This window comes from Symphodus melops (genome assembly GCF_947650265.1).
Source record: "Symphodus melops genome assembly, chromosome: 22".
Lineage (NCBI taxonomy): Eukaryota > Metazoa > Chordata > Actinopteri > Labriformes > Labridae > Symphodus > Symphodus melops.
In genome coordinates, this window is record NC_136712.1 from 17027523 (window position 1) to 17055056 (window position 27534).

Consider the following 27534-nt stretch of genomic DNA (forward strand, 5'->3'; position numbering starts at 1 on the left):
CCTGAGTAGAGTAAATACACCTGTTAGTTAAACAAAGTGACATTCAAGCAGTTAACTACTGTTTTACTCACACACGTCAGTGTAAACAGCAGCAGTCACACAGTCTGTTAACAATCGTAGAGGTCAAGTCAAAGTCAATTTCAAGGCGAGGACTGAACCTCAAAGTCGAGAAAGTAAAGTGGAAATGTTTCATTTAAATCGTCTTCATTTGCACATTTATTTTCTTTGGTTATCCTTAAGCTATATACTACAAACAGATTCTTTATAGAAATTCACAGATGATCCATATAAAAGTTTTTTTTGCGCTGAAACGATGGATAACCTTTTCCGTGTTTTGTTATATAATATAGTTGTCTCGTGCTTCACAAAGGCCCTCCGGAGGCTAACTTTGACCAATTACACAGTTAGATCATTAGTAGAACTCCGCAGGCGATGTGTTTTTAATTGACCATCGCCTGCGGAGTCTTGCTACGTGTTGCAGAGTGAACACTTCATTACTGAGTCAGAGCACATTTAGCTGGACAAACAATATCTTTGCACCACTTTTAAATCCCCAGAAGCATTTTATGTTCACATTAACATTTTTTTAAACTGCAAATAAAAGGCACATAATGTATGTCAACACAAATCTGGTTTATTTCAATGTGGGCTGATATAATCCACAATGCTATGACACATATTGCCCATCAACTGACGAAAACAAAAAGGAAAACTCAGAGCTGAGGTTTCAATCTCAGTTTTGTGTCAGACATCCAGGAACTGTGCTAACAAAAGAAAAATACAATCAGACGGTAAATTGACTTTTCTAGTCTTCTGATTACTTGAAACGCTTTTCCAGTGCAGGTCACTCCTACCCATTTACACACTGATAGACGCTGCTCCCATTCTTTTTTAAGGGGATTCTGGATGAGAGACGACGACTCTACCACTAAGCCAGAGCCGCCCAATTCTGATGTCATCAAGGAACGCCCTCTGAAACGTCAGTAGTCCGTGTTTAAATCCAACATGGCTGAATCTTGTATGCATGAACGTGTAGGTGTGACATTCAATGTAAAAGCGCTTTGAGCAGTCAGAAGACTAGAAAAACTCAAGTCCATTTACCATTTACCATCACTCTGAATTTCCAACCTCTGAGGTCAAATGGAACGCAGCAATTGGACCGAAGACAAAACTTTCCTTGATGTCCTACATCTTAAAATATGCCACTGAAAAACACACAACAACATACAAGTGGAGATTTATAGTGATCCACTAAATCCAGCTTGTTTAATTTCAGTCACAAAACTGTACAGAAATAATTGAACATCTGCGCTCTGCATCTGTGAGGCAGAATTTACGACGCGTCAGGTAGCTCGCATTCAAACACTCGCACTACATCTGCTCTCCTGGCAAACTGTCGCGCTGTTGTGCCAGATGAGTCCTCAGAGTCCCTGAGTCCGAGCTGCAGGAGAGCTCTGGCTGCGTCAGCGTGCTGCCCGATGGACGCCATGTGAAGAGCTGGGAGAGGAAGAGAACAAAGATGGTGGAGAGTGAGGATCATGACTAAACTTACCCAAAGCTCTCAGAGTGATGTCGTCAATTATTTTTAAAAGCTACTCTGACTCTGCTCAATGCATGAATAACACATGATACAGTATTAAACAGCTTGTAGTGACTCAGTCAGAGGTGGTGATGAAACAAAATTAAAATGCAAATTAAAAACGTCATGCTGGAGCAGTCAAGTCCTGACCGTCTGTTTCCATTTTCAAACTTAGAGACTGCTTTTTTAATAAGCTGCACATTTATTCAAATTTGTATCTGGATCTGTTTTGGGACAGCGCAACTCCTGAATGAAGATACTGTTGAGTGTTGGACTCTAAAATCGGAGAGTTTTTTTTTAAATCAGCGTACACAAGGACCCTAAAGAATCACAAATCAATCAGCTGCTCAGCTCAACTATTAGAACATTGAGCAACTATTAATTAGCATAAAAAGATAGCAGCTTCATGACGACTGTGCAACTATGTAAAAGGACTGTTTCTGTCAGTGGAGTCTGGGGACTTTTTTTCTGGTAAAAAAAAAAAGTCAAAGAAGGCCCTTACTGTTAATTAGATGAACTCTAGAAAACTTTTCCAGATCTGATGGCAGGATGTAATTTTGCAGCTTTTTTTTCTCCAAAAGTTTATTCAGCTTTATATATATAAAAAACAACAACAAAAAAAAACAGAGGCATTTAATTAGAAATCTCTATCTTATTCAGTGTCCTTGAAGCGGGCGGCCTTGGTCCAAATCCAGATAAGTGGATCTTTCCTGCATGTCAGCCTCTCTCTCTCTCTCGCCCCAATTTCCAACTCCATCCACTTTCCCGTCTCTCCAATGAAGCCAGAGAAAGCCCCAAAACAAACCCTAGACTTCTACATACTGCTAACCTGTTCGTCCTTTGTTGTCACGGACACAAAGATCTGCTCCCAGCTCCAGCAGGGTTTTAATGGTAGGCGTGTGACCCTCCTATCAAACACAGAGGCAAGCAAACAAAGGTTAGCAGCCACTGCTCTAATACACGCTACCTCTTGTTGGGGGGTCTCGTATCTCACCTTTGCAGCGTAATGCAGAGCGGTGAGCTGAACGTTAGTCGCTCTCTGGTTCACGTCCACATTCAGGCCACGCACCAGGAACCGCAGCGCCTCCTCCTGGCCGGTGACAGCCACCTGATGCAACGGCTGAGCCCCGAGTACGTCAGCTGCTGTCGGAGACGCCTTCAGAACAAACACGTAACACATGGCCTTGACTTCTCCACGAGCTACATTAAAATGTATTGACCTGTATTGATCTACCTGGTGCTTGTCTAAAAGAAGCCTCGCCACAGAGAGGTATCCGTTCCTGATGGCATCCATGAAAGGAGTGACTCCACAGCTGTCGGGCCCGTCTGGGGTGTAGCCACATCTACAGAAAACAAAGAAACAACCAACAAAGGACAACTAACAAAGTAAAAATTAAACAAATAACAAAACTCTCATCAGAAATTTACTTCCAGCTCTTTCACTAAAGCATAAACTGTCACTCCTGCAGCCTGAAGGTCAAGCACACCAACGAACAGTCTTGAGTCAAATGTCTTACTCTGACTTTGTTCTGAGATTTTGCTGCCTGCCCTGTTGTATTTTTCCGCAGAAAGTCCGACAGTATGCACTGGTACGATCTCTGTGCACGTAAATAAACTGCTGCATTATGTTTTCTGTTCTCCGGTGAGTCTCTGCTGTTTTGTTGACATTGGGATTCTGCTGAACTGCACAGAGCGCTGATATAAAGGAAAATATTCTCCTTCTAGCATGTTGTTGCTTCGTCCACTTTTTCAACATCAACGTCCCTCTCTGAGGTGAGTATGATGTAAATTAACTGTCCAAAAGGTGGCGCTCACGCACTTCAAACCGGTTGAAGGACATTAAGCCAATCAACTTTTGTTCATGTTTACAGTGAAAAACAAGCTCGACAATAGAGAGAGAGGAAGAAGTGAGGATAATGCTCATACCTCAGATCTTTATCCAGTGTTATTGTCATTTTTATTGGGTGTTTGGAGATGAAAGTTCTGAGTTAAAGGAAACAAACTCTGACGCTCATAAAGTGTGTGTACATCATTGGGTTTTTTTTTAAACGTACCTCTGAAGTAAAATCTGAACAACCTCTTCACAACCGTGCATCGCTGAAAGATGAACAAAAACAGCTAAAATCAGAATCTGACAATAAACGCAAAACAGTCATTACAGTACTTCCATGTTTCAGTAATCATAGTACTTCAGAATAACACCCAGAAACAACAGAGTTTCCTTCTGGATAAATAATTGTTTCAAACCAGCCAAGTCAGGATATTGTTAAGTGTGTGTCAGATTTAGTCATGACGCTTTACCTGCAGTGTGAAGCGGCGTCCTGCGCGTCTTGCTCTCCGTCCTCCAGACATCTGGTGCGATCTGAAGCAGGTGCTGCACGACTACAGGATCGCCCTCCCTGCAGGCGATGTGGAAGGAGTTCCAGCCGTCTTTGTTCCTCAGTGACGGGTCGGCACCGTGACCAAGCAGCTCCTGGATCACGTGGAGGTTTCTGCGAGTGCAGGCCATCATCAGAGGAGTCCTGAGAGACGAGAGACGCCTACTTTCACCAAATACTAAAACAGTGCAGTCACACCTGGTTTATGGGAATACATAAAGTTGTGTTTTTAAAAAACGGATTTTAAAATCTTTGTTAAAACATAAAACACTGCAGCAACTAACAATGAATGTCCCTGTAGAGTTATGCTGGATTAATTATGTTTGTATTCACTTGTTTTAATTGTGTTCAACGTAAATATATCCATTTAACTGTGAGAGATGAGGAAGAAACATGAAAGTGCATGAAATAAAATTTGGCAAATACAAATAATTTATTACTTGATTCCTTGGTAAAGCTCTGATATAAAATTGCAAAGTGTATCAGAAGAATCGTTCACTTAAATTGCACCTAGGGTTTCCCCCAAAAACAAAGAAACTGACAGATCCTGGGTCACTTTAGGCATTTGGGACAGTCCCGCTCCGGTATGATTCTGTCATTTGCAAATGATATTCTAAAAGTGTTCTTCTTCTTGTCCATTTATTTCACTTTGTTGCACTTCCCAGCCCCCGTGCAAGCCAAAGCTGAATCCATAAAAATACTGTAAAAGCATTTTTTTTATTTATTATTTGTTCTTTGCCGTGATGCTAGTGGGCTATCTCAACCGTAAACAGCGACAAGTATGCAATATGTAATGCTTATACAATTGATTTCTGTCAATGTTTGGTAAATTTGACCGATATAAAAAAAAAATGTTCTCCTTCGAGCCGGATTCGAACCAGCGACCTAAGGATTTCAGCATCAAGCCACTACAGTCCTCCGCTCTACCAACTGAGCTATCGAAGGGAGCCGAAAGTACATGTGGTACAGTTCCTCTTTGAAACCAAAAGAGGGCGCTGCATGTATGCCTAAAACATGTTTCTGTGTTAAATAAAACAATTCTCACTCACCAGTCCGCTTTCTTCAGACTGTCCACTTTGGCTCCTTCCCTCAGCAGGTAGCTGACACACTCCTGGTGGCTCATGGACGCAGCTTCATGCAGCGGCCTCTTGTAGTCGTTGTTGCACACCTCCACATCCATGCCCACCTGCTTCACCAGGTACTCCACCACGTGCAGGTGTCCGTGTCTTGCGGCGTAGTGAAGCAGCGTGTCCCCTGAGCGGCCGAAGTGTTGACCGGAGACGGTCGATCCTCCTCCTGCTGTCAGGAGTCTCTGCAGAGAGCTTAAGTGTCCGTCCTGAGTCAGCTTCACAAGCTGCTTCAAAGTGTGCTCGTCCATGCTGGTGGAGATGAGAGGCTGCAAGCAGGACCACAAAAGTCAAATTACATGAAGAAAAAATAAACAAGTTTAGCTGCTTGAAGCCATGCTGGAAGAAAAGTGTTTACTTGTTTCACCGAGGAGCTAAATCTGTTGGCCAACAAAGACTTAACACTGTGACATGTTATTTTCCGAACAAAACGAAACGCTTATGATTATTATTATTATTATTATTATTATTATCATTATTATTATTATTATTAGCAATAGAGGAATAAGTAGTCAATACCTACACAATGCGAATAATATGCAACGTTAAAATGTCACAGGAAATACTGAGAAGTTAATGCATAAAATAAACTGTCAAATATTTGGACACAAGGACTAACATTATAAAATGTTGTACTCTTTCATAGAAGGCTAATTATTATCAGACACTTTGAATACAGGATCTGACCGTGACGACCATAGACTGTAAATAGAAGTTTTTACAGACTAAAGTATGGCAGCGAGAAAGAGAAGAACCGAGTCGTTGGACAAGGGATAGGCTTTAGTCGACCTTTCCTGAAGAGTGACAACATCGGCATGATGGGAAATGTAGTTCTTCCAAAAACAACCCGCAAACTGCCTTTAATTAACTTTCCGTCGCAGGATCAAATACATTAGTAATGTGCAAACCATGAGGATAACATACAGTATTCCAGTTAGACTTTATGGTGGCATGTAAATATTAACATTAAAGTATTGTTTTGTCATCTGAATTAAATTTGAAGGAGGTGAAAATTAGTTTTTCGTAAAAAGACGGAACCGGACGCGGATTTATATGCAGAAATAAAAGGATCAGTATCACTGCTTTGAATCCGTGAAATTGCAAAGTCAGCTTATCCGGCTGCTTCGTGCTGAATGACAGCGAAGCATCAGGATGAGTCACATCTGGATGGGAGGAAGGAGGAGGAGAAAAAGGTGGAGGGAGAGAAGAGGAGAGAAAAGTGCAGCATTACTTTTGGAGAGAATGAACCTCATTCTTCAGAGGACTTTTAAAACATGGACAATGAACATCAGGAATGAGACTGAACACAAACACTTTTATTTATCTGGTGAGTAGTATCCTGTCATTTTTTTAAGCACTGCAATTAAAATATATCTATGTATATCTAGGGTGTGGTATGAATCCTGTTCATTCAGTCTGGTGTTTTTTATGCAACCTCATTTTATTCTTAGTCAAGAGAACTTTTTGTCCTGCTTACACTGAAAAAAATGCATGTCCTAAACTTTTGCGTTTTTACTCTAAAACAAGTAAGAGATCTGAAAATGCATCATGCAGCACTTTTCTTAACATGATTTTGATTAAATGCACTTTTATTCTGGGATTACAAGAGTTTGTAATTCTTTTTAACACAGTGGCCTAAATGTTTAAACATTTTCCAACATGTTGAAACATTTCCTTCCAGAAATATCCTCGAAACAAAAACTCTGTTACATGAAAATGTTACACGCCTTTTTCTTTTGTGATTTGAATGAAGTCCTGGAAAAGTTAAACTCCCTCGTGCTGGTGAGGAATTTCTTGCAGTGTGATGACTTAACGTGGTTTGGTTTGTACCCCCAACCCCCATACGCAGCACATAGACACACACACACACTTAAAACACACAGTTACATGCGTTTTATCGGGGGAAATAGAAGTTGTGCAGCGAGTGACAAGTTGCAACTTAAATCAAAATAAGGTGTTCTTATTCCTACTACTTCTTGACAGAAACCTTTTATTTAGTATCAGAAACCTCATTAATTCTGAAAGAAACAGAACATTTGACATAAACTCCCACCAAAGTGAATATCTGATTGCAAAATCAGCCAATAAGTGTGACACCATGACAGTAAATACACCAATACTGTAAAAGATTTGACATGTGAACACAGTAAATAGTGATTTAGTGAGACTCGAGTGTATTACAGATTGTACAAATGCAGGCCAGACACAAGCTGTTAGGCTGTCCTGCCTCCTGGAAAGGAGTTCATCTGTTGCTAATGAACTCCAGATGTTTTGGGCAGCGACAAACAAACCAGAAACAAATGCACAACACAAATGGAACGTCCTGTTTTAGTTCTGCTTCATGCTGAGGGTCTAAAGGGCCTGCAGGTTTCTGAGGAAGCATTAAAACTTTACAACTAGAAACACTTGATATATATTAAACAGAGGTATGTTTGATTTTAGATTCGAGTATCGAAGAATTCGTTTTACTGCCGTTATCTCCGTGTCTTCAAGGCTGAAAAAGCATCTAAAATGTCCTCGATGAAGATCCCCTTTCGAGAGAGGAGAAGGAAATGGTGGAAGGTTTTTTGAGAAAAAATAGCCACATGTGTCGTCCAGTGTCTCCTGGCTTCAGGTCTCCCAGATGTAGCAGCAGACTGTAAATGCTATGAACGTTGTGAAAATGCATGTGGGAGAAAAGTCACAACATTAATTGTTTGCGCCCGATGACATGGTCTTAATTGAACAGATTTCTCTTTAAATCGGGTAATAAAGCGTAACGATCCTGTCTTATAATACTTCATTTTATCTTCAGATATTCTGTCTTTATATTTCAAAAGGAAGCGTTTTACATTTCCTGCGTTTGTATTTGTGCAAAGGATTTAAAATGTGTTTCACGTGGACGTTAGATGAAGCTCACCTGCGGACTAAATGATGAAACATCTATTCATTGCATTAACAAGCAGCCATGCTCCTCTGACATCAAATTCAGGATGACAGATGTAACCAGCAGAACTATTTTATAAAGGATATTTGCGTTTCATGGTGGGCGCTCTTTAATGAAATAACAAGTGTTATCTTAAGACACTTTAAAAAAAAGTGCAGGACCTTAAAAAAGCAGGCCTCAAGACTTTTTGAAGGTCTGTCTGTAGGCCTGTCATTCGGGGGTCTTGATTTAAAAACCAGATTCCAACCAGGCTGAGACAAGAACCAATAATAGAGACCAAGACCTTCCAAAAGTGGTCTTCAGACCAAGACTGATTTTAAGAACTGCAACACTTACCTGTGTACATTTGTGTGCTGTCACAGCCTGAGCGTCACATCAGAGAAAAATTGAGGCTTTTTATTTTTGCAATAACAGCGTGTCATGTTTAATAAATAATAATAAATACATTTCCATTGAGTCCATGCTGACAGGTTTCAGTGTTAATACTTTACCCCTGCACATCACACATCATCATTCAGCAGCTTGTTATATTTTGTGTCTCTTATGTTTCCTTTTTTTGAGTGACTTTGTGACTGTGTGTGTGTGTGTGTGTGTGTGTGTGTGTGTGTGTGTGTGTGTGTGTGTGTGTGTGTCTGCAGATGTCGCTGGAAGCAAACATGAAAAATGGCTCTCCTGAAAAAGGGTAAGTGAAAATAAAGATAAATACAAGAGTAATGACTGATGTGTGCAGACAGACATGAAATGTTCATATCTGTCTTTAGCTCCCATCATCAACACACTCAGTTGCTTCCTCCGGGTTTAACACACAAACGCAGAGTAACAGGCTTTGATAGTTTGGTAAAGAGTCGAGTTCAGCTGGTGCAATAAAAGAAGGAAAGCATCCGGACATCATATACATACACTAAATGTGTGTGTGTGTGTGTGTGTGTGTGGGTGTGTGCTGGGGGAGGGTGTGATGAGGGAGCCAGATGACGGGCTGTAAAGAAGTAAGATGTTTCCTTCCACCGAGAGAACAGCACACAAAGCAAACTTAAACTCAACTTACAGATCATGGAGCTTGTACAGGAAGATGGACCTGGAAAAAACAAAACAAAAAAACAACGGCACATGTCAGGTGGCAGACAGCTCCCCAATGTATTGTATTTGGGCAGTACCCATTTTGAACACTAGATGTCAGACTTAGATATTGCTCCTTTAAATGTAATGTTTATTTGAATTGTTTCAATTTTTGCATCGTAAGAAAATAAAGGCAGACAAAACTAGATACAAGTCTGAAAGCTGAGTACAGAAAAAAATCATAGGGAAGTAGATTTTTTTTTAGAATGATTACGTGTTTGAAACTGAAAATACAGTATGTGCTCAGCTGGAGAGTTTCAGTGTTAAACTGCTGCTCAGGTAGCGTTCTGTGTTAAATTAGTGCTGGTACCTGAGAAGGCAGCCAACGTGCTCATCGTGGTAACTGACTGCAGATGAGTCTTTGATCCTTCCTTCTCTCTGCTCTGCCTGTAGAGCAGCTGGAGGTCAGAGTCAGTCTGTACATAAGAAGCGTGATGTGCATTCCTGCTGCTGATGGAAGAAAGTTTGAACATAAAAGGGAAAATATTACAAAAAATCCTCTTTGAATGTTTGTGAACATATATTAGGGCTAACCTGAGTGTCCCTCCACTTCCAGTCTAAAATCTAAGCTAAGCTAAGTGTTGCATGCTGCAGCTTTAAAGCTAAACTTACAGAGTTTAGAGAAGTGAAACCCTCTTAGAAAGATGAAACAATATTTGCATATTTCTTTAAGCGATTTATGGCAAAAAAAAAAAAAAAGCAAAACAGGTTTCATTTCCAGCTTCTTAAAAGCTGCTTTTTGTTTTACACAGAGTGTCTCCAGGTCCTAAAACTGTTATTCTGACCTCTGAGAACATCTCAGACCCTGACTGCCCCTCCCCCCCCTCTCTCTCTCTGTTTCAGTAAACCGGTTCCTCGTGGTTCTGCTGATCCTGATGGCATTTTTGCTTCTGCACAGCACTCTGCTCAGAGCCTCAACTCGACCCAAACTCTCAGGTAGCCTTCAGACCGCTGACTGGATAAAAATGAACGACGCATCTCCACCTAACTTCTGTTGTACAGAAGTGAAGCCAAAGGGCCTTACTCAACCCGTTTCCCTGCACACTTTCACTCCACTAACCCGCTCATGTGGAGGGTCCGACATATAATCAGGATCTAACATGTGGAGCGACGGGTGCTCACAAACTGTGCTGGTGATGTCACTTTGAGCCAGAGCGGCGCATCGGTTTTAGCATTGATCCGCTTCCCCTAATGAAAACACACATTTAAGAGAACTGTTCTCCTTTAAGTGTCCTTATCATGTATAACAGCGTATGGTTATTTTCTTTAGTGTCTCTGAACAGAAACATCTTTTCTTTCTGATTTCTCTCAGATCGCAGGAAGAACCTCGGAAAAGCGGCCGGAGTGCCAGCAGTGAAGGTGTCAGAGGCGGATGAAGTCGTCCCCGTTATCGTCTGTGCGTCTGAGGAGCGTATGGGTGCCAGCATGGCCACAATAAACAGCGTCCATAGCAACACCGACGCCAGCGTGTTCTTCTATATCGTAACTCTTCGTGATGCTGTGAAACTGACGAGGTTTGTCTCCTTTAAATCCATTTCACAGTTTAACAGTTTGAGTCTTGGTTAACGGTGTTTTGGGGAGAGCGTAAACATGAGTTAGACAAAAGTGTGCAGCCGCACGCCACTTGGGTTTTATTACAAAACTACACATCAACCTTTCAAAGCCCCTTACGGCTGCTATTTTATCATACATGAGCAAAACAGTGTTCACACCAACCTTCGCATCACTCCTGAGCTGAGAGGCAAAAGGCTCTGTTACAGGCCTCCGTCCACTCAAGCTGACTTTAAGGCGAGGCCGATCAAATTCTCAGCTCTTCATTTCACCACAAGTTTTTTTTCTCGTCGATTCAACAAATTAGAAAATGCCACAACACAAATATGTGTATGTCAACAATTGCAATTATTTTGTGCGATCCTGTCGTTTTGTTTTCAGTCATCCTGTACCTAGAAGAGTGAATATTGATGTTAAATGTACTTCTCTTATGCTCTGAAAATACAGTGGAAGTATTCAAACTGTCATTGTTCCTATCATCCACTATTATTACCTATGCAGATGACTTTTACGTTTATTTACCGACTCCTTCTTCCTCTCCCCAGGCAGTACATGGAGAAGACTAAACTGAAAGGCATCCAGTATAAGATAGTGGAGTTTAACCCCATGGTGCTTAAAGGAAAAGTGAAGCCAGATTCATCTCGACCTGACCTGCTGCATCCTGTGAGTCCTGGGTTCATTTATTTTTACTTCGATACAACATGAAGAGTTTAATGACTCAACTCTTGTTTTGCAGCTCAACTTTGTGCGCTATTACTTACCTCTGCTCCAAATCAACCACAAGAGGGTGATATACTTGGATGACGACGTTATTGTGCAGGGTGAGTATGGGATTGTTTTGCCGTTTCTTATGGGAATATTTATTCCTGACATATTGATACAATTAGCATGTTCAGATATTAACAGAGTGGCTCAGTGGTATTATCAGTTGTCTAACAACCATAGTGTTGGGGGTTTGAGCCCCAGCTCCTTCACCCACATCTGATGTGTCCTTTGGCAAGATACTTAACTCCAAGTTGCTCCCACTGCTTCACTGGCGGTGTATGAATGTGTATGAATAGATTAGTTGCTTCTGATGGTCTCTCCATCGCAGCCTCTACCATCAGGCTGTGAATGTGTGAGTGTGACCTGCGGTGTAAAAGCACTCCTCCTCTGGGGGATTTAAGGAAGCAAGAAATGAAGGCAGCATTGAGTTTGCAGACATATCTGGAGGGGACAATTTGGAGTAAGACACGGTCGCTTCTCAAGTTGCAAATTGAACTGTAAATAATTCAGCGCTGGGAAAAAGAAGTTTTGGCTGGATGTTTTCTTTCACTAACTGCGACACAGAAATTACAGAATTTTTTTTTTTTTTTTTGTTCTTCAGGCGACATTAAGGATCTTTTTAATATCAAACTGAAAGCCGGTCATGCGGCTGCTTTCGCGACAGACTGTGACCTTCCTTCCACACATGAGATGGTGCGCAGCATCGGCATGCAGGTGGATATTTTCTTTTACCTTTTCTTATATCACTGGTAATAACGAGGCATCACATGAGCATGTGTCTGAAAAACAACCCAAAGAAAACAAGGACACTGTGTTTATTGCAAAAATAAATTGAAATCGCCCGCTCCATATTTTGAAAGCTGTTGAATGTATTATTCCTGGACTGACTGTCTCTAGTAATATTTTAAATCTGCTCTGGTTACTGAAATATGGCGTTCTCTCCTCTGAGCTCTCCCTGTAGACGACTTACATGGGCTTCCTGGACTACAGGAAAAAGGAAGTTAAAGACCTGGGCATCCACCCCAGAGACTGCTCTTTCAACCCGGGCGTATTCGTGGCTGATGTCAGCGAATGGAAGAAGCAGAAGATCACCAAACAGCTCGAGAAATGGATGGAGGAAAATGTCAGGTATAATCTGTCACCACCAGCTGTTTGTAGAAACCCACATTAAGTATTATGGCAAAAACCTGCTGAAAGGGAGTTTAAAGGTCACATGTTATCCTCTTTTTCAAGACATTTTAATAGTTCTCTGAGCTCTTCTTAACGTGTGTGAAGGGGACAATAAACATGGCACAGCACAGTCTTATATCACCGACTAGGTGAGGTACCACCATGGTAAATTAAGCACACATACAGAGAGCCTCCCCGATCTTTCAGTTATCCCTCCTTGGTATCGGAAGCACCACCCAGAATACATCACATATTCATCTTGATTTTATTTGTTGTTGTTGTTAAAAGTGGATTATTAGGATTGTCTGCCTGATCAGAGATATTTTCCTTCTTTTCCACCAGACAGAACATCTACAGCAGTGCGATGGCGGGAGGCGTGGCCACACCACCCATGCTTATAGTGTTTCATAACAAGTACACACAACTGGACCCCCTGTGGCACGTCAGACACCTGGGTAAGATCAGCACCTGTTAGTTATCTGAGATTGTCACTAAGTTATTTTGAAATTAAGTAACGCATCAGATAACACAACTGAAAATACTTTTGATTGTTGTATCCAAATGGAATGGAGAATTGGACCCTTCCAGCTCACAGGTCCAGCGGTCTGTCCTTCGAAGCGAGTTCAACTCACCGCAATTCTGGCTTCGCTAACCCGGACTGAAGAGAACGAGCTGAACGATCACACAACGCTGGTTTTCAACTTTATAAGTCAATCGAGAGTTTCTACGAGAGCGTTCACGATAAAGGGGAGGTCTCAGGTTTACAAAGCTGATCACAACCATGATGTCAGTAAAAGAACAAACAGCTAATCTAGGTTTGTAAAATCGTACTGAAAGACAAAGTGTTTGTCAGTTTCTCTCACTCCTCCCCTTGGCGGATCAGCTCACAGACTCCAGTATGAAGAGATCTGATTGCTCAGGTTTCATATCATATTCATATTTATCTCTGACATAATCTCCTCCAGACCAGGCTATCTGTCCAGCACAGCATCTGTGAGGATGATGATCCAACCCATGTCACCATGGTAACCAGATATTCCCCCAGAAGAGGGAATATGACTGACTGAGCCCTCAGTGGCTTATATAGACACAATTGGTGTAGCAGCTCCCGACCAAGACAATGAGGAAGCGTGGAGTTCGACTGATGCGATTTTATTTCGAGCACCGTGAAACTAGAAAACAAGGCAAATAAAGCCATAATTAACTATCAAAAGCAGTGGATTACAATTCCTTATAAATATATAAACATTTTAACATTCATTCATAAACATTTCACAGTGCAACATTTTACTTTAAACAAACACAATAACATAAACATCACAACAGACCTGATTTAAACACACGACGCATCACATAACACAACAGTACTGCACAATCCCTTACACCAGCGAACCTCGCCTTTCAGTCATAAATCAATCAATTAACGCATGCACGTGCCTTGCTCCACTTGCCGAGGGTGCAAACTTTTCATTGGACTCAGGAATCTCAATAAAAGCCAAAACGAACCTTAATGCTTGCGTCGAAAAACAATTCATAAAGCTCAGTTTAACTGTCACGTTCCGCAACACACTGTGTACATACCATAAACTCTGCATAAAATTCCCTGCCTGCTGCTCGCTGTGACACAAGCCGAGTGTGCGCTAAAACGCGCTATTCATGTTCCGGGGTGGCGCTACATGCTGAAAACAAACCACAGGTTGCTTTGGCGACTTGCAATTGGCTTTGTTGAACTAAATAACAATAATTTGATTGTTTATTGAATCATTAACCTGGCCACTTACAGATATAGCCATGCCTTAAATATTTTAGCAACACTCTTCGGCCAGTTTGAATTTTTTTATGCCGTTTTTCCAGGCTGGAGTCCAGACGCCCGGTATTCAGAGAGCTACCTGCAGGGGGCGCACCTGCTGCACTGGAACGGCCCATTTAAACCATGGAACTACCCTGCGGTGCATTTAGATCTGTGGGAGAAATGGTTCGTCCCTGACCCCTCTGGAAAGTTCTCCTTGTTACGACAGTCTATGGTTACGACCGGAGAGTGACAGCTGAGATCTGGGGACTGTACCGAGGGTGAGCCTACAGTGTGAGCGACGGAGGACCTGGATAAAGAAATGTGAAGTTCAGTTTTGATCAGAACAGTATTGAACGTGAGGAAATGTGAATTGAACATTAGACTGAGATCTGTTTATGAAAATGTGATATTGTGTTAAAGACAATGTTTGGTGATCTGTGAATGACATACAGGAAATTTGACAAATCCGTTGTTGACAAAAAGTGACGGATACTTTTAAAGTTTTTAAAAGTTTGAAACTAGTGATTACATTATTTTTTCTTAGTAAAATGTGTTAACAGAAAGTATGTGTCTGTTCTTACCTTAAAGGTCCGATATGTAAGATATCTACTGAATGAAATAATAAAGTGACCTTACTCTCTGATCAGACATGAAGGAAACATGCTGTGTTAAAGTGCTGGCTTCTCTGACAACAATGAAGCAGCCAGTATGTCCTCCTTCTAACATTAGATTCTGGTCCTGAATTTTCTGGATTTGTTGGGAACAGAGAAGGAAGCTGGTTTTAAGTCACCTTCAGATATTCGTTCTGGACGCCCCTGGGTTTGTCAGATATGAGAGCAGTTATCAGGTGAACAGGTGTTGCAGCGATGGAAGCGGGCAGTGGAACTGCTTCAGATAGAAGTGATTGTACCCGAGCTAAAAAGCCTCTGCATGTTTCTAATAAGCTCCAGCAGCAGAAAGCTGCTCAAACTAGGATCAATGTTGGAGATGCTTTTGAAACATGGAGAGAGGTTAGAACGCAGAAAGCTTTACAGACACATGCAGAGCTGGCTAAACACTGAAGCTACAGTGTCCACCACATGCAGAGCTGGCTAAACACTGAAGCTACAGTGTCCACCACATGGACACCTGTCAGAGCATTCACTCTCGAGAGGAGGGGATGGAGGGAGACAGCTTTCTCTAATGTTTTGAATTTTTACTGCAGTACCCCTTTTAAACACTAGGTGTCACAGTTACATACTGCTCCTTGAAACATCTTCAGAAGGGTTTTTCCGGTGGTTTCATCTTTTCTTCGACATTAATTCTTCACACACTGACTTGTTTTGAAAAAGGCACATGCTGAAAGTCACTTTAAGTCACGAGTCACCTTAAAATAAAGACCAATTCTGTTCATTTCACCGTTTCCTGCTTTATTTTTCTGTCACAGTCTGTATGTGTTAGCATGATGTGGGCTTAGATTATTTTAGGTTATAAAAACAAACTAACCAATAATGGGGACAATCAGCTCCCATGGGAATTATAACTGCTAAAGATTTTAAATGTAGTGAGGTGGCTTGGAAGAGATCTTAAAGCTGTTTCTGGTATTAAAAAGCAACTTTTAGTTAAAGGTCTGTCTCTGTTGGGACCTTTTCTGTAATGGTGAAATACAGGTAGAATATCAACCTGAGCCTGTAAGGGACAAAAACAACACCTTTGAGTGGAAGTATAAGGATTACATAAAAGAGCAAATCAGAGCAGTGAGCACAAGTCACAGAGTTTGAATGAAACAATGTTAAACATATTATTTGTTTTTACTTCAATTTAGCTGAAGTAAGTATGTATCCAAACTCTATACGTTCATTCTTTGCACGATTTGAGGTTAAGTTCCCAGTTTGTAGTTCTGATGGTCAACTGCATGAATATTTCACGATTGCAAAAAGCAACACATTTCACCAAATGAAAAATATGTCATGAAACAAAAATCAATTACAATAGGGTCGTACTGTTCAATGCTTCGGACCCTAAATAGATTTTACCAACGAAGAAAACATTTCGTGCAGTTGACATTCATGGCCAGTGTCTTCGGTCAACACTGCACAGAGCTACGCTACTACTGAGGAAAATGTCACTTATTTAAAAAAACAACCACAGAGCCTATCTCCAACAACAACATTAATATTATAATGATAGGCTGCTAACGTTTGACTTCCAGGCTTTTGTCTGCATAGTTGAACCTGACATCTCTGTTATAATTACGCAAAACTGTTTATTAAACAACTTTTAGGAAGGGGAGAAGGAGGTTTTATAAAGTCAACATTGTAATAAATGAAGATTATGACCCATGCATGGAGAGGAGGATGAGTCGTGTAAAGGGTGTTGTCTCTCACGGTCCCCCTTCTCAGGAAATGAAACTGAAAGTGAGTCAGTCTGACTTCAGCTGTGGAGACAAGTTTCTTTCCCAGAGCAAGAACACAACTCCACGTCTTCATTCGACAGACCAGCAGAACCTCTACACACAACCAGTGAGTTCAATCTTCATTGTTTAAAAAGAAAACAACAGGCGCATTGGCTTTAGACGGCTGAACACTTTTTAAACTTTTCTGTTTGGGGGAAAAAGGAGGTGTTTGTACAAACCTTATTAGGCTACTTCACATTTCATTTATAAACTTGATCATTTATAATACTTTGGCTTCCAAATGACACTATAGGCAATCCGTTCATAGTGCCTCTAGTACTGTACACTTCATGCTGATGCCTTCATTATGGCAAAATCTCGTTGTTTTATAGTTGAATCTGACTCAAAATAAGCCACAAGTCAGTAAAGTAGCCGTCATGCTCTGTGTTGTCCCTATTTATTTTTTCTCTCGAGTCCGCCTGTCTTGTAAACTTAACGCGCTTCATAATAACTTACAGCTTATATGTGCTGTATTATGTTGTGTATAAACGTAACCGTGCTCATTGCCTGGTTAGTCCCGGAGCAGTGTGAGTGCAGACCAGCAGGGGACTAGAGAAGGGGGGCGGGGGGATTTTGTTTGCTCTTGTCAATGCAAGATAACATTTCAGTCTGTCTGTCTCAGCTGCGACAACACTCACAAAGTCAAGTCTCATCACACATTTTGCAGCCGCATTAGAAAACGATATCTCACACCCACACACGTGTATACTTTTTTGCCTGAATTATGTAGACCCCACAACTGGCTGTCGAGTTCAGTCCATTTAAAACTATTCTAGAAGAAAACAGACTTAGTGAGATATGTGGTTTGGATGAAGTAGACAGTGAGTCCCATTTTCTTTTACATTTTCCAAAATATAACGACTTAAGAGATTTTTGTTCCATGAAATAGCTCGGACAAAACCTGAAATACTGAGCAGGAAAGATTTTGATTTTTAAGCCTTTCTAATTTTCTGGTGTGTTACCACCTGGCTCAGAGCTGGTGCACAAAGACACTCAGCTAAAATGATCTTTGTTAAAGTGAAATGATCCTTTATATACATGAACAAATGTAAAATGTGAGTGTGAAGAATCAGGTGATGAGTGACGAGTGCATCAAACCACACAAAGGGAAAAGCTGAGCTTCCAGCCGTCCCAGCTGAAGGAGAATAACGCTCTCTATCTATTGACTGTATGACTTTCTGAGGGCTGGCTCCATCCACATGCTAACTCCAAGCACCTGGAAAGAGCACAACAAGACAGACAGGCAGAATAGGAGAAAGAGGGAGGGGGTTGTCTTAGTTAGAAAGAAGACAACACAGACAATAGTACATTTATTTTTCTGTGCCATTACTGTCTGGTTTACCACGCCGATTGCCAAACCCGAGCGATTGGTGGGAACGGGGCTTGTCAACTGTTTGGAGGACAGCTGGAGATTGTAGAACTGGTTCTGATATGCATGTCTTTTTTTTTTTTTTTTTAGACATGGCAGCAGTGTGCAGCCTCCTCTATGAAGATCAGTTCCTCTGCTCCATCTGTCTCTCTGTGTTCACTGATCCAGTCACCATACCGTGTGGACACAACTTCTGCAAGACCTGCATCACCGAACACTGGAGTGTTAACGTCCCGTGTAGGTGTCCCCTGTGCAAAGAGCTTTATAAGAAAAAACCTGACTTGCGGGTCAACATATTCATATCTGAGATGGCCTCTCAGTTCAGGCTGTCAGTGCAGAAGGAAACCAGCAGCAGCTCAGATGAAAAACCCGTCAACACAGGAGACGCTTTCTGCGATTACTGCACTGAAACCAAACAGAAGGCCCTGAAGTCCTGCCTGGATTGTATGGTCTCCTACTGTGAGGCTCACCTGGAGCCTCATCAGAGAATCCAAGCTCTGAAAAGACACAAGCTGATCGATCCCGTGGAGAACCTTGAAAGCAGGATGTGTAAGAAGCACAATAGACATCTGGAGCAGTTCTGCAAAACTGACCAGGTATGTGTGTGTGGCTTCTGCACCGAGTCAGAACACAAGCTGCACTCCATTGTTTCCCTCAGAGAGGAATATGAAGCTAAGAAAGCAGAGCTGGAGAAAACTGAAGCTGAAGTTCAGAAGATGATTCAGGAGAGACGAGTGAAGATTGAAGATTTCAAACAGTCGGTGAAGCTCAGCAAGGAAGACGCCGACCGAGAGACAGCAACAAGTGTGCAGGTGTTCACTGCTTTGATCCGGTCTGTTGAGGAAGGTCTGGCTCAGCTCCTTGACTTGATCAAGGAGAAGCACAATGCAACAGAGAAACAGACTGAAGTTTTCATCAAAGAGCTGGAAGAGGAGATCTCTGAGCTGACAAAGAGGAACACTGAGGTGCAGCAGCTCTCACACAACAAAGACCCCCTCCAGTTCCTCCAAAACTTCTCATCTTTGAAAACTCCTCCACCCACCAAGGACTGGACAAAGGTCAAAGTGCGCTGGTCATATGAGGGCCGTAAAACTTTAAGAACAGCTCTGGCTCAGCTGCAGGAGACGCTCACCAAAGAGGTGAAGATGCGCTCTGCTGTCGAGCTGAAGACGGTCCAGCAGTTTGCTGTCGATGTGACGCTTGATGCCGAAACAGCACACCGTGAGCTCGTCCTGTCCAATGATGGGAAACAAATCCGTCATGCATCTGTTAAACAGATATTTGCAGACAGCTCCATGAGATTTTTAATCAATTTATGCGTGGTAGGCAAGCAGAGTTTCTCTTCGGGAAGATTTTACTATGAGGTTCAAGTTGGAGGGAAGACTGATTGGATTTTGGGAGTGGCCAGTGAGTCTATTAACAGGAAAGTTCCCCTCAGATTTTCTCCAAAGAAAGGTCTCTGTACCATCTGGCTGAATGATGGAAATGAGTTTCTAGCTTATGCTGACCCTCCAGTCCATCTGCGTTTGAAGTCAAAGCCTCAGGAGGTGGGGGTGTTCGTGGATTACGAGGAGGGTCTGGTCTCTTTCTATGACGTACATGCTGCAGCTCTCATCTACTCCTTTACTGGCTGTAACTTCACGGAGAAACTCTACCCAATCTTCAATCCCAGAAATAATAATGGAGGAAGAAACTCCGCCCCACTGATCATCTGTCCGCTCAATAACACAGATTAAACTAATCACGTCAGATCCCTGTCGTCTCACAAATATGTATCACCTCAGTCAAGTTGACCCCGAGTGGTTCGGGATAAATGACATCAAACCTCGACATCCTTTCCGTGTGCTGAACTCATTACAGTCCAATTAGAAACTGAAAGATCCAACATGAATCCAACTTCTCCGCTCCACATATGTCTCCAAAATAAACCCCATCATGCCTGTTTACAATAACTAAAATGATAAAAGTGTCCTGCTTTTTTTCTAACTTTTCGTTTTATCCATCGTATATAACCAACAGCATTAGTTTCTGTCTGTTTTATTATCAGCGACAATCTCCTTTGAGGAGCCTTACTCATTTGTATTTTGTTGTATTCATTTGTGTCCGCAAAGAATAAGTGCACTTTGGTACAACTCCACTGGGTCTGATGCAGGGATTCAGTTGTATTTCACTTTGACTGCAGATTACAAAATCACTACCTGTAACACTACCTGTGAGAGCAAATATCCTAGTATGTACATATAAACTCTGTCATTGTGAAACACCACTGATACATTCCTTGTGTTGAACAGCCTAAAGCTGTTTCTTGAATGAAAGCTGTGTACTTAAATAGATGTTATGATCATCTGTATTTTATGGCTCTATAATGTCCCTTTGTCTTGTTAATAAAACTTTATTCATGAAAACAATTCTCCATGTGTTCAGATCATATCAAGAAAAATCTCTTTAGAGCACGCTGCTCTCTTCTTTATACTGCCCCCTTGTGGACCAGGTTTAAAAAGGCAAGCTTACAAAAGCTCCAAGGCAGAATGTGACTTTTTACACAATACAGTAGAAATTAAATATATCTTAAGTCCTACTGGCTGTGATTATGTCCTCGCTGTGTTTGCATGTACGGGACGACAGGCCAACTCTTTCCCTTTCCTATAAAATCAGTTTAAGTGCTGGACTACTACAGAAAAGAAGAACATACACTACTCACTGCTTGTTTGAATGTCACGTAAGGCTTTAGGATCACAGTCGGAGGATTCAACAGTATGGTTTGGTTTTATGCTGGTGCTCAAGGGTGACATCTACTAGATAGTAAGGTCCCACATTCTGCCTTTAAGAAATAAAACATGAAATTTGAAGAAAAAAAAACAAGAGGCAGCAACACACAAACACTTAAAAAAAGTGAAGATTTTAACTACACAGAGTGTTTTGAAATTGGACTAACTTTAATCAGTTAGTAAAAAATTTAGATTTGCTTTAAATATTCAGAATATTAAGTGTGACGTGAAATCAGTGAGGACATCAACAGCATTTGAAGTGTGGGCGGGGGCAAAATGTAGTAAATGCCTGAAGCTTCTCCATTGTCACGGTTTCATTTAAAAAATATGATGTACAGCTGCTTACTTCTTATAAATAAAGTTATCTCCAGTAGAACTTTGTAAAACAGAAGGCTTTTTGAGAAAGTGTGTGTGTGACTATTGTCACAGCTGGACACAGAAAACCCAATAGCAACAACTCCAATCGGCAGGCAGTTTTAATCTGCTTATTCAGCCCAAAGGTCGATACACAAAATCCCCAAAAAAATCCAGGCAAAGGTATCAAAGTCGGCAGGCAAAAGACATGCTGAAAAAACCAACAGGATCAGATCAGAAGTCAAGACAGAAACTAAAGCTGGACCGCTGACACAAGGAACGAGACGGACTGGCACAGAGCGAGGGGAAGGCAGACATTAAATACTGAACAGGGGATGGAGTTAACAAGACACAGGTGAGACACATCAGGTAATCAGCAGAATGGGAAACACTGGGGGAAGGGCATGCAGCCATCAGACCTGAAACGAGACACAGGGTGAGTGATCAGAGTAAAACACAAACACAAGACATGAAACATGAGGGAAACAGAAATAAACGGAAAGCTTAACCCGAGGATGTGACAAGTATTCTCTTACCGAGAAAGTGGAACAGATTTAATTGTGAAGCAATGGAATAAGAGCGCTGGACAAATAGACTGCTTGCACTAATGTTTACTTTGGCGAATGTGGAGGGTTCCAAACAATTGTTTACCCCTTGATTAATCAGTATGGTGGCGAATCTCATGAGGAAATGAAACTTACAGTAGCACCTCCCCTCAAAGTCAAAGCCTGTCCAGGAAATGAAACTTAAAGTAGCTTGAAAACTGCAGCAGTCGGGAGAAGTTTATTTCTCCCAAGAAACCCTGATTACTTCCTGCCGAACAAGGGAACCTCTGCATATTCGTGACCGGTGAGTACGGTTCAATAGGATTACTCTTCACAGGTAATCAATGAAAGGTTATAACAGGGAAGGGAATAAAGGACAATCAACTCTGAAGCCTGTTTTTTATTTCTTTGTATTCACAGTGAAATCTTTGTCATCCAGTTGTGCAAGCTTCTTCCTTCCTCTGTCGTTAAGCTGTAGCTTGGCTGTCTAAATCTCCCGTAAAGGAGGTGACTGTATTTTGAAGACAACAAACCGTCTGAAACATCAAAGTTATTTAAAAACTTGGACCTGACTAATATGAGGTTTTTGAGGCAGGTACCAATATGACGGGGAGAGAATGAGTCCTATGCTGATATATCTGCCAATAGATCTGTTTGATCTGTTGAGATAGATTAAGATATACAAATGTACTGTGTGTTGACCCCTCAAATGCAGTCATCAAACACTCAGTCTCTTTATTTTCAGCAGGCTGGATTATTGTAACGGTGTATTTAAAGGCCTTAGTAAAAAATCTGTCCGACAGCTGCAGCTCATCCAGAACGCAGCAGCCAGAGTCCTCACCAACACAAAGAGGGTGGAGCACATTACACCTGTGCTTCAATCCCTGCACTGGCTGCCTGTGTGTCAGAGGATCCACTTTAAAATCTTACTACTGGTCTATAAAGCATTAAATGGTCTTGGCCCTAAGTACATGTCAGATCTACTTGTAGAATATAAAACATCCAGACTGCTCAGGTCCTCAGGAGGAGGTTTACTCAGTGTTCCCAGAGTCAGAACCAAACATGGTGAAACAGCGTTGAGTCACTACGCTCCTCAACTGTGGAACAAACTCCCCGAACACCTGAGGACTGCCGGCACACTCAACTCCTTTAAATCAGGCCTTAAAACTTTGTTATTCGCTCAGGCTTTTAATTAGAAATATACTGTCTGCCTTACTGCAACACATTCTTCCTCTTTTAATAGTTTTAACAGTTGTTCCTTTATCGAGTATTTTCACTTTCATCCCGTCTTTTAATGATGTATTTTGCATTCTTTCCTTAAGCTCTGTTTTAATGTTTTTCTGTTTTATGTCTGTAAAGCACTGTGAATTGCCTTGTGTCTGAACAGTGCTTTATAAATAAACTTGCCTTGCCTTGGGGAATTTGACAGATGATGCAACCATGTTGCATGCTTATGTGGCAAGGCGCACATGCGATAAAGTGTATAAGAACCAAAAACAAGTTCAATTGGGCTGACGACGCCACCTGGGGAGTTTCACCCCAGGAAATATAAGAACACCGCAATATAAATAACTGCAGCACAGGTCCGGCAACCGGAATAAGACAGACGTGGTTCAAAAGAAAATTAAAATTTATTGAAAACTTAGACTGATATCAGCGAGGAGAGGGGTTGAGATTATGGAGTTAATGAAGATGAATCAAGTTAGGAACATGTATAAGGGTTTTATTACAATTAAATTTATTCTTTATTCTAAAAACAGTTCCAAAAAAATTTAATTGAACATAGCAAAGAAAAGGGGTCAGGGTGAGTGGTGCCAGCAGAGGGGAGGCAGCCTAATATCTGAGGATGTGTTCCCCAGGAGTGCACTTTACCCACCACTTGTGAACTCACGGCAAACAACCACAGCAAACGGGTGCAAACTACTGTGTCCCAGTGTGTGTATCACTACAAACAATGAAGGGAACCACCTCGAGTGCCTAGCCTCCACCAGCAGCCGGCAACCACTTCACTAATGGGGAAAAACAACAACAGAATAAACACCAATTGGTTTGTTTTCGAAGTACATGACAATCAAACACAGCCACACGAGGCCAATTGATAAAAAGGCAAATTGATAAGGAGGAAAAACAGCAGCTGATAAAAGGCCTGCAATACAAAAGAAATGTGTTACATTTAATAGCTATTACATAGTTATAAATATGTAATAAACATTTGGTATGAACCCACCTACCACCCAACTGGCGTCACTACAATGTATACAAAGAGTAGCAGCTGCCAGGCAGTCACAAAAGAGGGACCAGACCCCATCAGCCAATCAGCCACCAGCACCCACAAGGCAGACATGCAGGCTGCCCAAAACACATCAAACTTAACACTTGAAGCTTATGAACGAATGACTCCAGGAAATACTTAAAACAAAAAAACTAACCAACACCTGACCTACCTCAGAGAGAGGAACATGTGGCACCACTAGGCAGACAGACAAAAACGCAGCCATGTTGCCACAGGTGTGCTATATATGGCTCAGCTAATTAAGGGGGAAGGACTAAGGGAGGAGTTGACCAACAGTCTGGAGGGTGCATTCAAGGCCAACTATGAAAAACAGACAAAACACTGCTCCTACCACAATCACAAACCTAGGACCTCTACCAAAACGTGTATAATAAATGCTCATTTATTTGGTCATTGTTTGTTAACCAAGTAAAGTTACATGAATTAATTAATTTCTCTTTTCTGATGAGTTACCTGGCTGGTGTGCTCTCCTTCCTGGTTGAACAAAAGATGAGGCTGAGGGTGGAGCTTGATTTTGTGGAGGAGGATCATACCAAGTGCTCAGATTAGGACGGGGGATCAAGGCTCCTTGGTGTTAAGTTTAGATTATTTTGTGTGTCGTCCTTCCCTATGTGTTAGTTTTGGTTTGGTCAGCAGCTTTAACTATCCCCCCTAAGTTCTCATTTTGTCAGGTTCACATCCTGTTCAGTTAGCACAAACTTTCAGTACAGTTGTTTTATTTTGACCTCTTTCAAAAATTCCTCTATTTATATACTCTGAAAGAGTTTGGGTTTTTTTTTGCCTTTATTATATACAATTTTTGAATAAAGAAACCTGGTTATTGAATATTTAACTTGTGTTGGCTTACTATGACTGCTTGGTCCACGACAGTTACAGATTTAAAAATGCCAGAATTTGTACCTGTGAGTTGTCCACTACTGTGTTATATCTGGAACTTAACATTGCAGTAATACTGAACAATACTGGTCAATACTTTCCAAACCGATAAAGTGATCTTCCACGTATGTAGATACTCTCCTACATGTCTAATTTTATCTCACTTTTATTCCAGACATGGCAGCAGTGTGCAGCCTCCTCTATGAAGATCAGTTCCTCTGCTCCATCTGTCTCTCTGTGTTCACTGATCCAGTCACCATACCGTGTGGACACAACTTCTGCAAGACCTGCATCACCGAACACTGGAGTGTTAACGTCCCGTGTAGATGTCCCCTGTGCAAAGAGCTTTATGAGAAAAAACCTGATGTGCGGGTCAACATATTCATATCTGAGATGGCCTCTCAGTTTAGGCTGTCAGTGCAGAAGGAAACCAGCAGCAGCTCAGATGAAAAACCCGTCAACACAGGAGAAGTTTTCTGTGATTACTGCACTGAAACCAAACAGAAGGCCCTGAAGTCCTGCCTGGATTGTATGGTCTCCTACTGTGAGGCTCACCTGGAGCCTCATCAGAGAATCCAAGCTCTGAAAAGACACAAGCTGATCGATCCCGTGGAGAACCTTGAAAGCAGGATGTGTAAGAAGCACAATAGACATCTGGAGCAGTTCTGCAAAACTGACCAGGTATGTGTGTGTGGCTTCTGCACCGAGTCAGAACACAAGCTGCACTCCATTGTTTCCCTCAGAGAGGAATATGAAGCTAAGAAAGCAGAGCTGGAGAAAACTGAAGCTGAGGTTCAGAAGATGATCCAGGAGAGACGAGTGAAGATTGAAGATTTCAAACAGTCGGTGAAGCTCAGCAAGGAAGACGCCGACCGAGAGACAGCAACAAGTGTGCAGGTGTTCACTGCTTTGATCCGGTCTGTTGAGGAAGGTCTGGCTCAGCTCATTGACTTGATCAAGGAGAAGCACAATGCAACAGAGAAACAGACTGAAGTTTTCATCAAAGACCTGGAAGAGGAGATCTCTGAGCTGACAAAGAGGAACACTGAGGTGCAGCAGCTCTCACACAACAAAGACCCCCTCCAGTTCCTCCAAAACTTCTCACCTTTGAAAACTCCTCCACCCACCAAGGACTGGACAAAGGTCAAAGTGCGCTGGTCATATGAGGGCCGTAAAACTTTAAGAACAGCTCTGGCTCAGCTGCAGGAGACGCTCAGCAGAGAGATGAAGATGCTTTCTTCTGATGCAGAAATAAAAAAGTACAAGCAGTACTCAGTGGACGTGACCCTCGATCCCGAAACAGCTCATCCCAAACTTTTACTGTCTGATGATGGAAAGCAAGTTTGTCATGGGGATGCTATTCAGATTCTTCCAGATAGCCCAAAGAGAATATTGTCATACTATGGGGTGTTAGGAAAGCAGAGTTTCTCTTCAGGAAGATTTTACTATGAGGCTCAAGTTGAAGGGAAGAGCGATTGGGTTTTGGGAGTGGCCAGTGAGTCTATTAACAGGAAGACCGCCTTTGAATTTGCCCCCAGGAATGGCATCTGGACTGTATGCTTAAGAGATGACTGTGAGTATAAAGCTCTGGATGACTCTCAATACCGTCTGAATTTGAATACAGATCCAAAGAAAGTCGGGGTGTTCTTGGATTACGAGGAGGGTCTGGTCTCTTTCTATGACATAGATGCTGCAGCTCTCATCTACTCCTTTACTGACTGTAACTTCACGGAGAAACTCTACCCAATCTTCAATCCCAAAAATAATAACCTTGGGAAAAACTCCATCCCACTGGTCATCTGTCTCGTCAATAACACTGATTAGACATATCACTGCACTAGGACGTGAGTTCTACTTACCTATGACCTTGTGCTCACATTCCAGTAATGTGAGCACGTGGGGGTGAACACTCGCCGTCGGACGGTACCAAACCCTGGTGCTGACTGAACGCAGCATGCACAGATTATGTGGAAATGAGAAGTTACAAAGCTTGAGCCAAATCTACATTTTGGAGATAGATTTTTTATATTTAAAAAAAAGTTACGAAAGCAAAACACTTTAACCAAATACTGGAAGTGACTCAGAAGACCGTGTAGAAGGTGTTATGGTGACCAAATGATGTGCCGCCCGTTTTGTGGAACACACTCAACTCGTGTCGACAGCGCACAGTTCTTAAAATCAGAGCAGGCAAAAGATGCCGATGATTGTCTTTTCTTATCATTGGGGGATTTGTTGACCGACTGGAGACACATATTATTGTGAGACATACGGTACATGGTGAAGTGGATTTTGCAGAATAAGTGAACCTTTAACATCCACTAATTTCTTTCATTCTGTGTGAAATTAAAGAACAGGCTTTAATATAGTGTTTATTAAAATTTGACACACTTCGGATTGACTGATCAGGATGTTAAAAGAATAACTTCATTCATATAGCACTTTTAAAAAACAACGTTTTACAAAGTGCTTTAAAACGTGCAAAAACACAAGA

At 41.7% G+C, this 27534-nt stretch overlaps 3 protein-coding genes and 1 long non-coding RNA gene across 4 annotated transcripts; 2 read left to right on the top strand and 2 right to left on the bottom strand.

Annotated features, from left to right (window-relative positions):
• Positions 1-612: 612 nt before the first annotated feature.
• Positions 613-5470, bottom strand: ankrd16 (ankyrin repeat domain 16). The gene is made up of 7 exons (XM_079334914.1): positions 5007-5470; positions 3881-4101; positions 3634-3676; positions 2814-2922; positions 2574-2735; positions 2409-2487; positions 613-1497 (listed from the first exon to the last, which is right to left on the bottom strand). Exons 1-7 carry the CDS (start codon positions 5333-5335, stop codon positions 1334-1336), a joined length of 1107 nt encoding a protein of 368 aa, XP_079191040.1. The 5' UTR covers positions 5336-5470; the 3' UTR covers positions 613-1333.
• Positions 5471-6316: 846 nt separating this feature from the next.
• glt8d2 (glycosyltransferase 8 domain containing 2) lies at positions 6317-15789 on the top strand. The gene is made up of 10 exons (XM_079335687.1): positions 6317-6411; positions 8649-8692; positions 9970-10062; positions 10439-10640; positions 11223-11340; positions 11414-11498; positions 12044-12156; positions 12404-12570; positions 12955-13067; positions 14467-15789. The coding sequence occupies exons 2-10, from the start codon at positions 8674-8676 to the stop codon at positions 14652-14654; spliced, it is 1098 nt and encodes a 365-aa protein (XP_079191813.1). The 5' UTR covers positions 6317-6411; positions 8649-8673; the 3' UTR covers positions 14655-15789.
• A 1046-nt stretch (positions 15790-16835) lies between these two features.
• Positions 16836-27199, top strand: LOC306818102 (uncharacterized protein). The gene is made up of 4 exons (XM_079335475.1): positions 16836-16905; positions 18298-19924; positions 19992-20047; positions 25219-27199. Exons 2-4 carry the CDS (start codon positions 18300-18302, stop codon positions 26865-26867), a joined length of 3330 nt encoding a protein of 1109 aa, XP_079191601.1. The 5' UTR covers positions 16836-16905; positions 18298-18299; the 3' UTR covers positions 26868-27199.
• On the bottom strand, positions 23903-24353 carry LOC306818237. Its single transcript, XR_013778149.1, has 3 exons — positions 24319-24353; positions 24106-24223; positions 23903-24020 (listed from the first exon to the last, which is right to left on the bottom strand). It is a non-coding gene; the product is annotated as an uncharacterized lncRNA (long non-coding RNA).
• Positions 27200-27534: the final 335 nt, after the last annotated feature.

What these genes read in the sequence shown, in the direction of transcription:
- ankrd16 (XM_079334914.1), bottom strand. Translation starts at nt 5,335, where the DNA reads ATGGACGAGCACACTTTGAAGCAGCTTGTGAAGCTGACTCAGGACGGA. An exon ending in GTTCAGATTTTACTTCAGAG is followed by an intron (nt 2,923 to 3,633) that starts GTACGTTTAAAA and finishes TGTTTTCTGTAG; the next exon opens with ATGTGGCTACACCCCAGACG. An exon ending in TTCTTTTAGACAAGCACCAG is followed by an intron (nt 2,736 to 2,813) that starts GTAGATCAATAC and finishes TTTGTTCTGAAG; the next exon opens with GCGTCTCCGACAGCAGCTGA.
- glt8d2 (XM_079335687.1), top strand. An exon ending in GACCTGACCTGCTGCATCCT is followed by an intron (nt 11,341 to 11,413) that starts GTGAGTCCTGGG and finishes CTTGTTTTGCAG; the next exon opens with CTCAACTTTGTGCGCTATTA. An exon ending in TGCGCAGCATCGGCATGCAG is followed by an intron (nt 12,157 to 12,403) that starts GTGGATATTTTC and finishes CTCTCCCTGTAG; the next exon opens with ACGACTTACATGGGCTTCCT.
- LOC306818102 (XM_079335475.1), top strand. Translation starts at nt 18,300, where the DNA reads ATGGCAGCAGTGTGCAGCCTCCTCTATGAAGATCAGTTCCTCTGCTCC. An exon ending in GCCCCACTGATCATCTGTCC is followed by an intron (nt 19,925 to 19,991) that starts GCTCAATAACAC and finishes GTATCACCTCAG; the next exon opens with TCAAGTTGACCCCGAGTGGT. An exon ending in CAAACCTCGACATCCTTTCC is followed by an intron (nt 20,048 to 25,218) that starts GTGTGCTGAACT and finishes CTTTTATTCCAG; the next exon opens with ACATGGCAGCAGTGTGCAGC.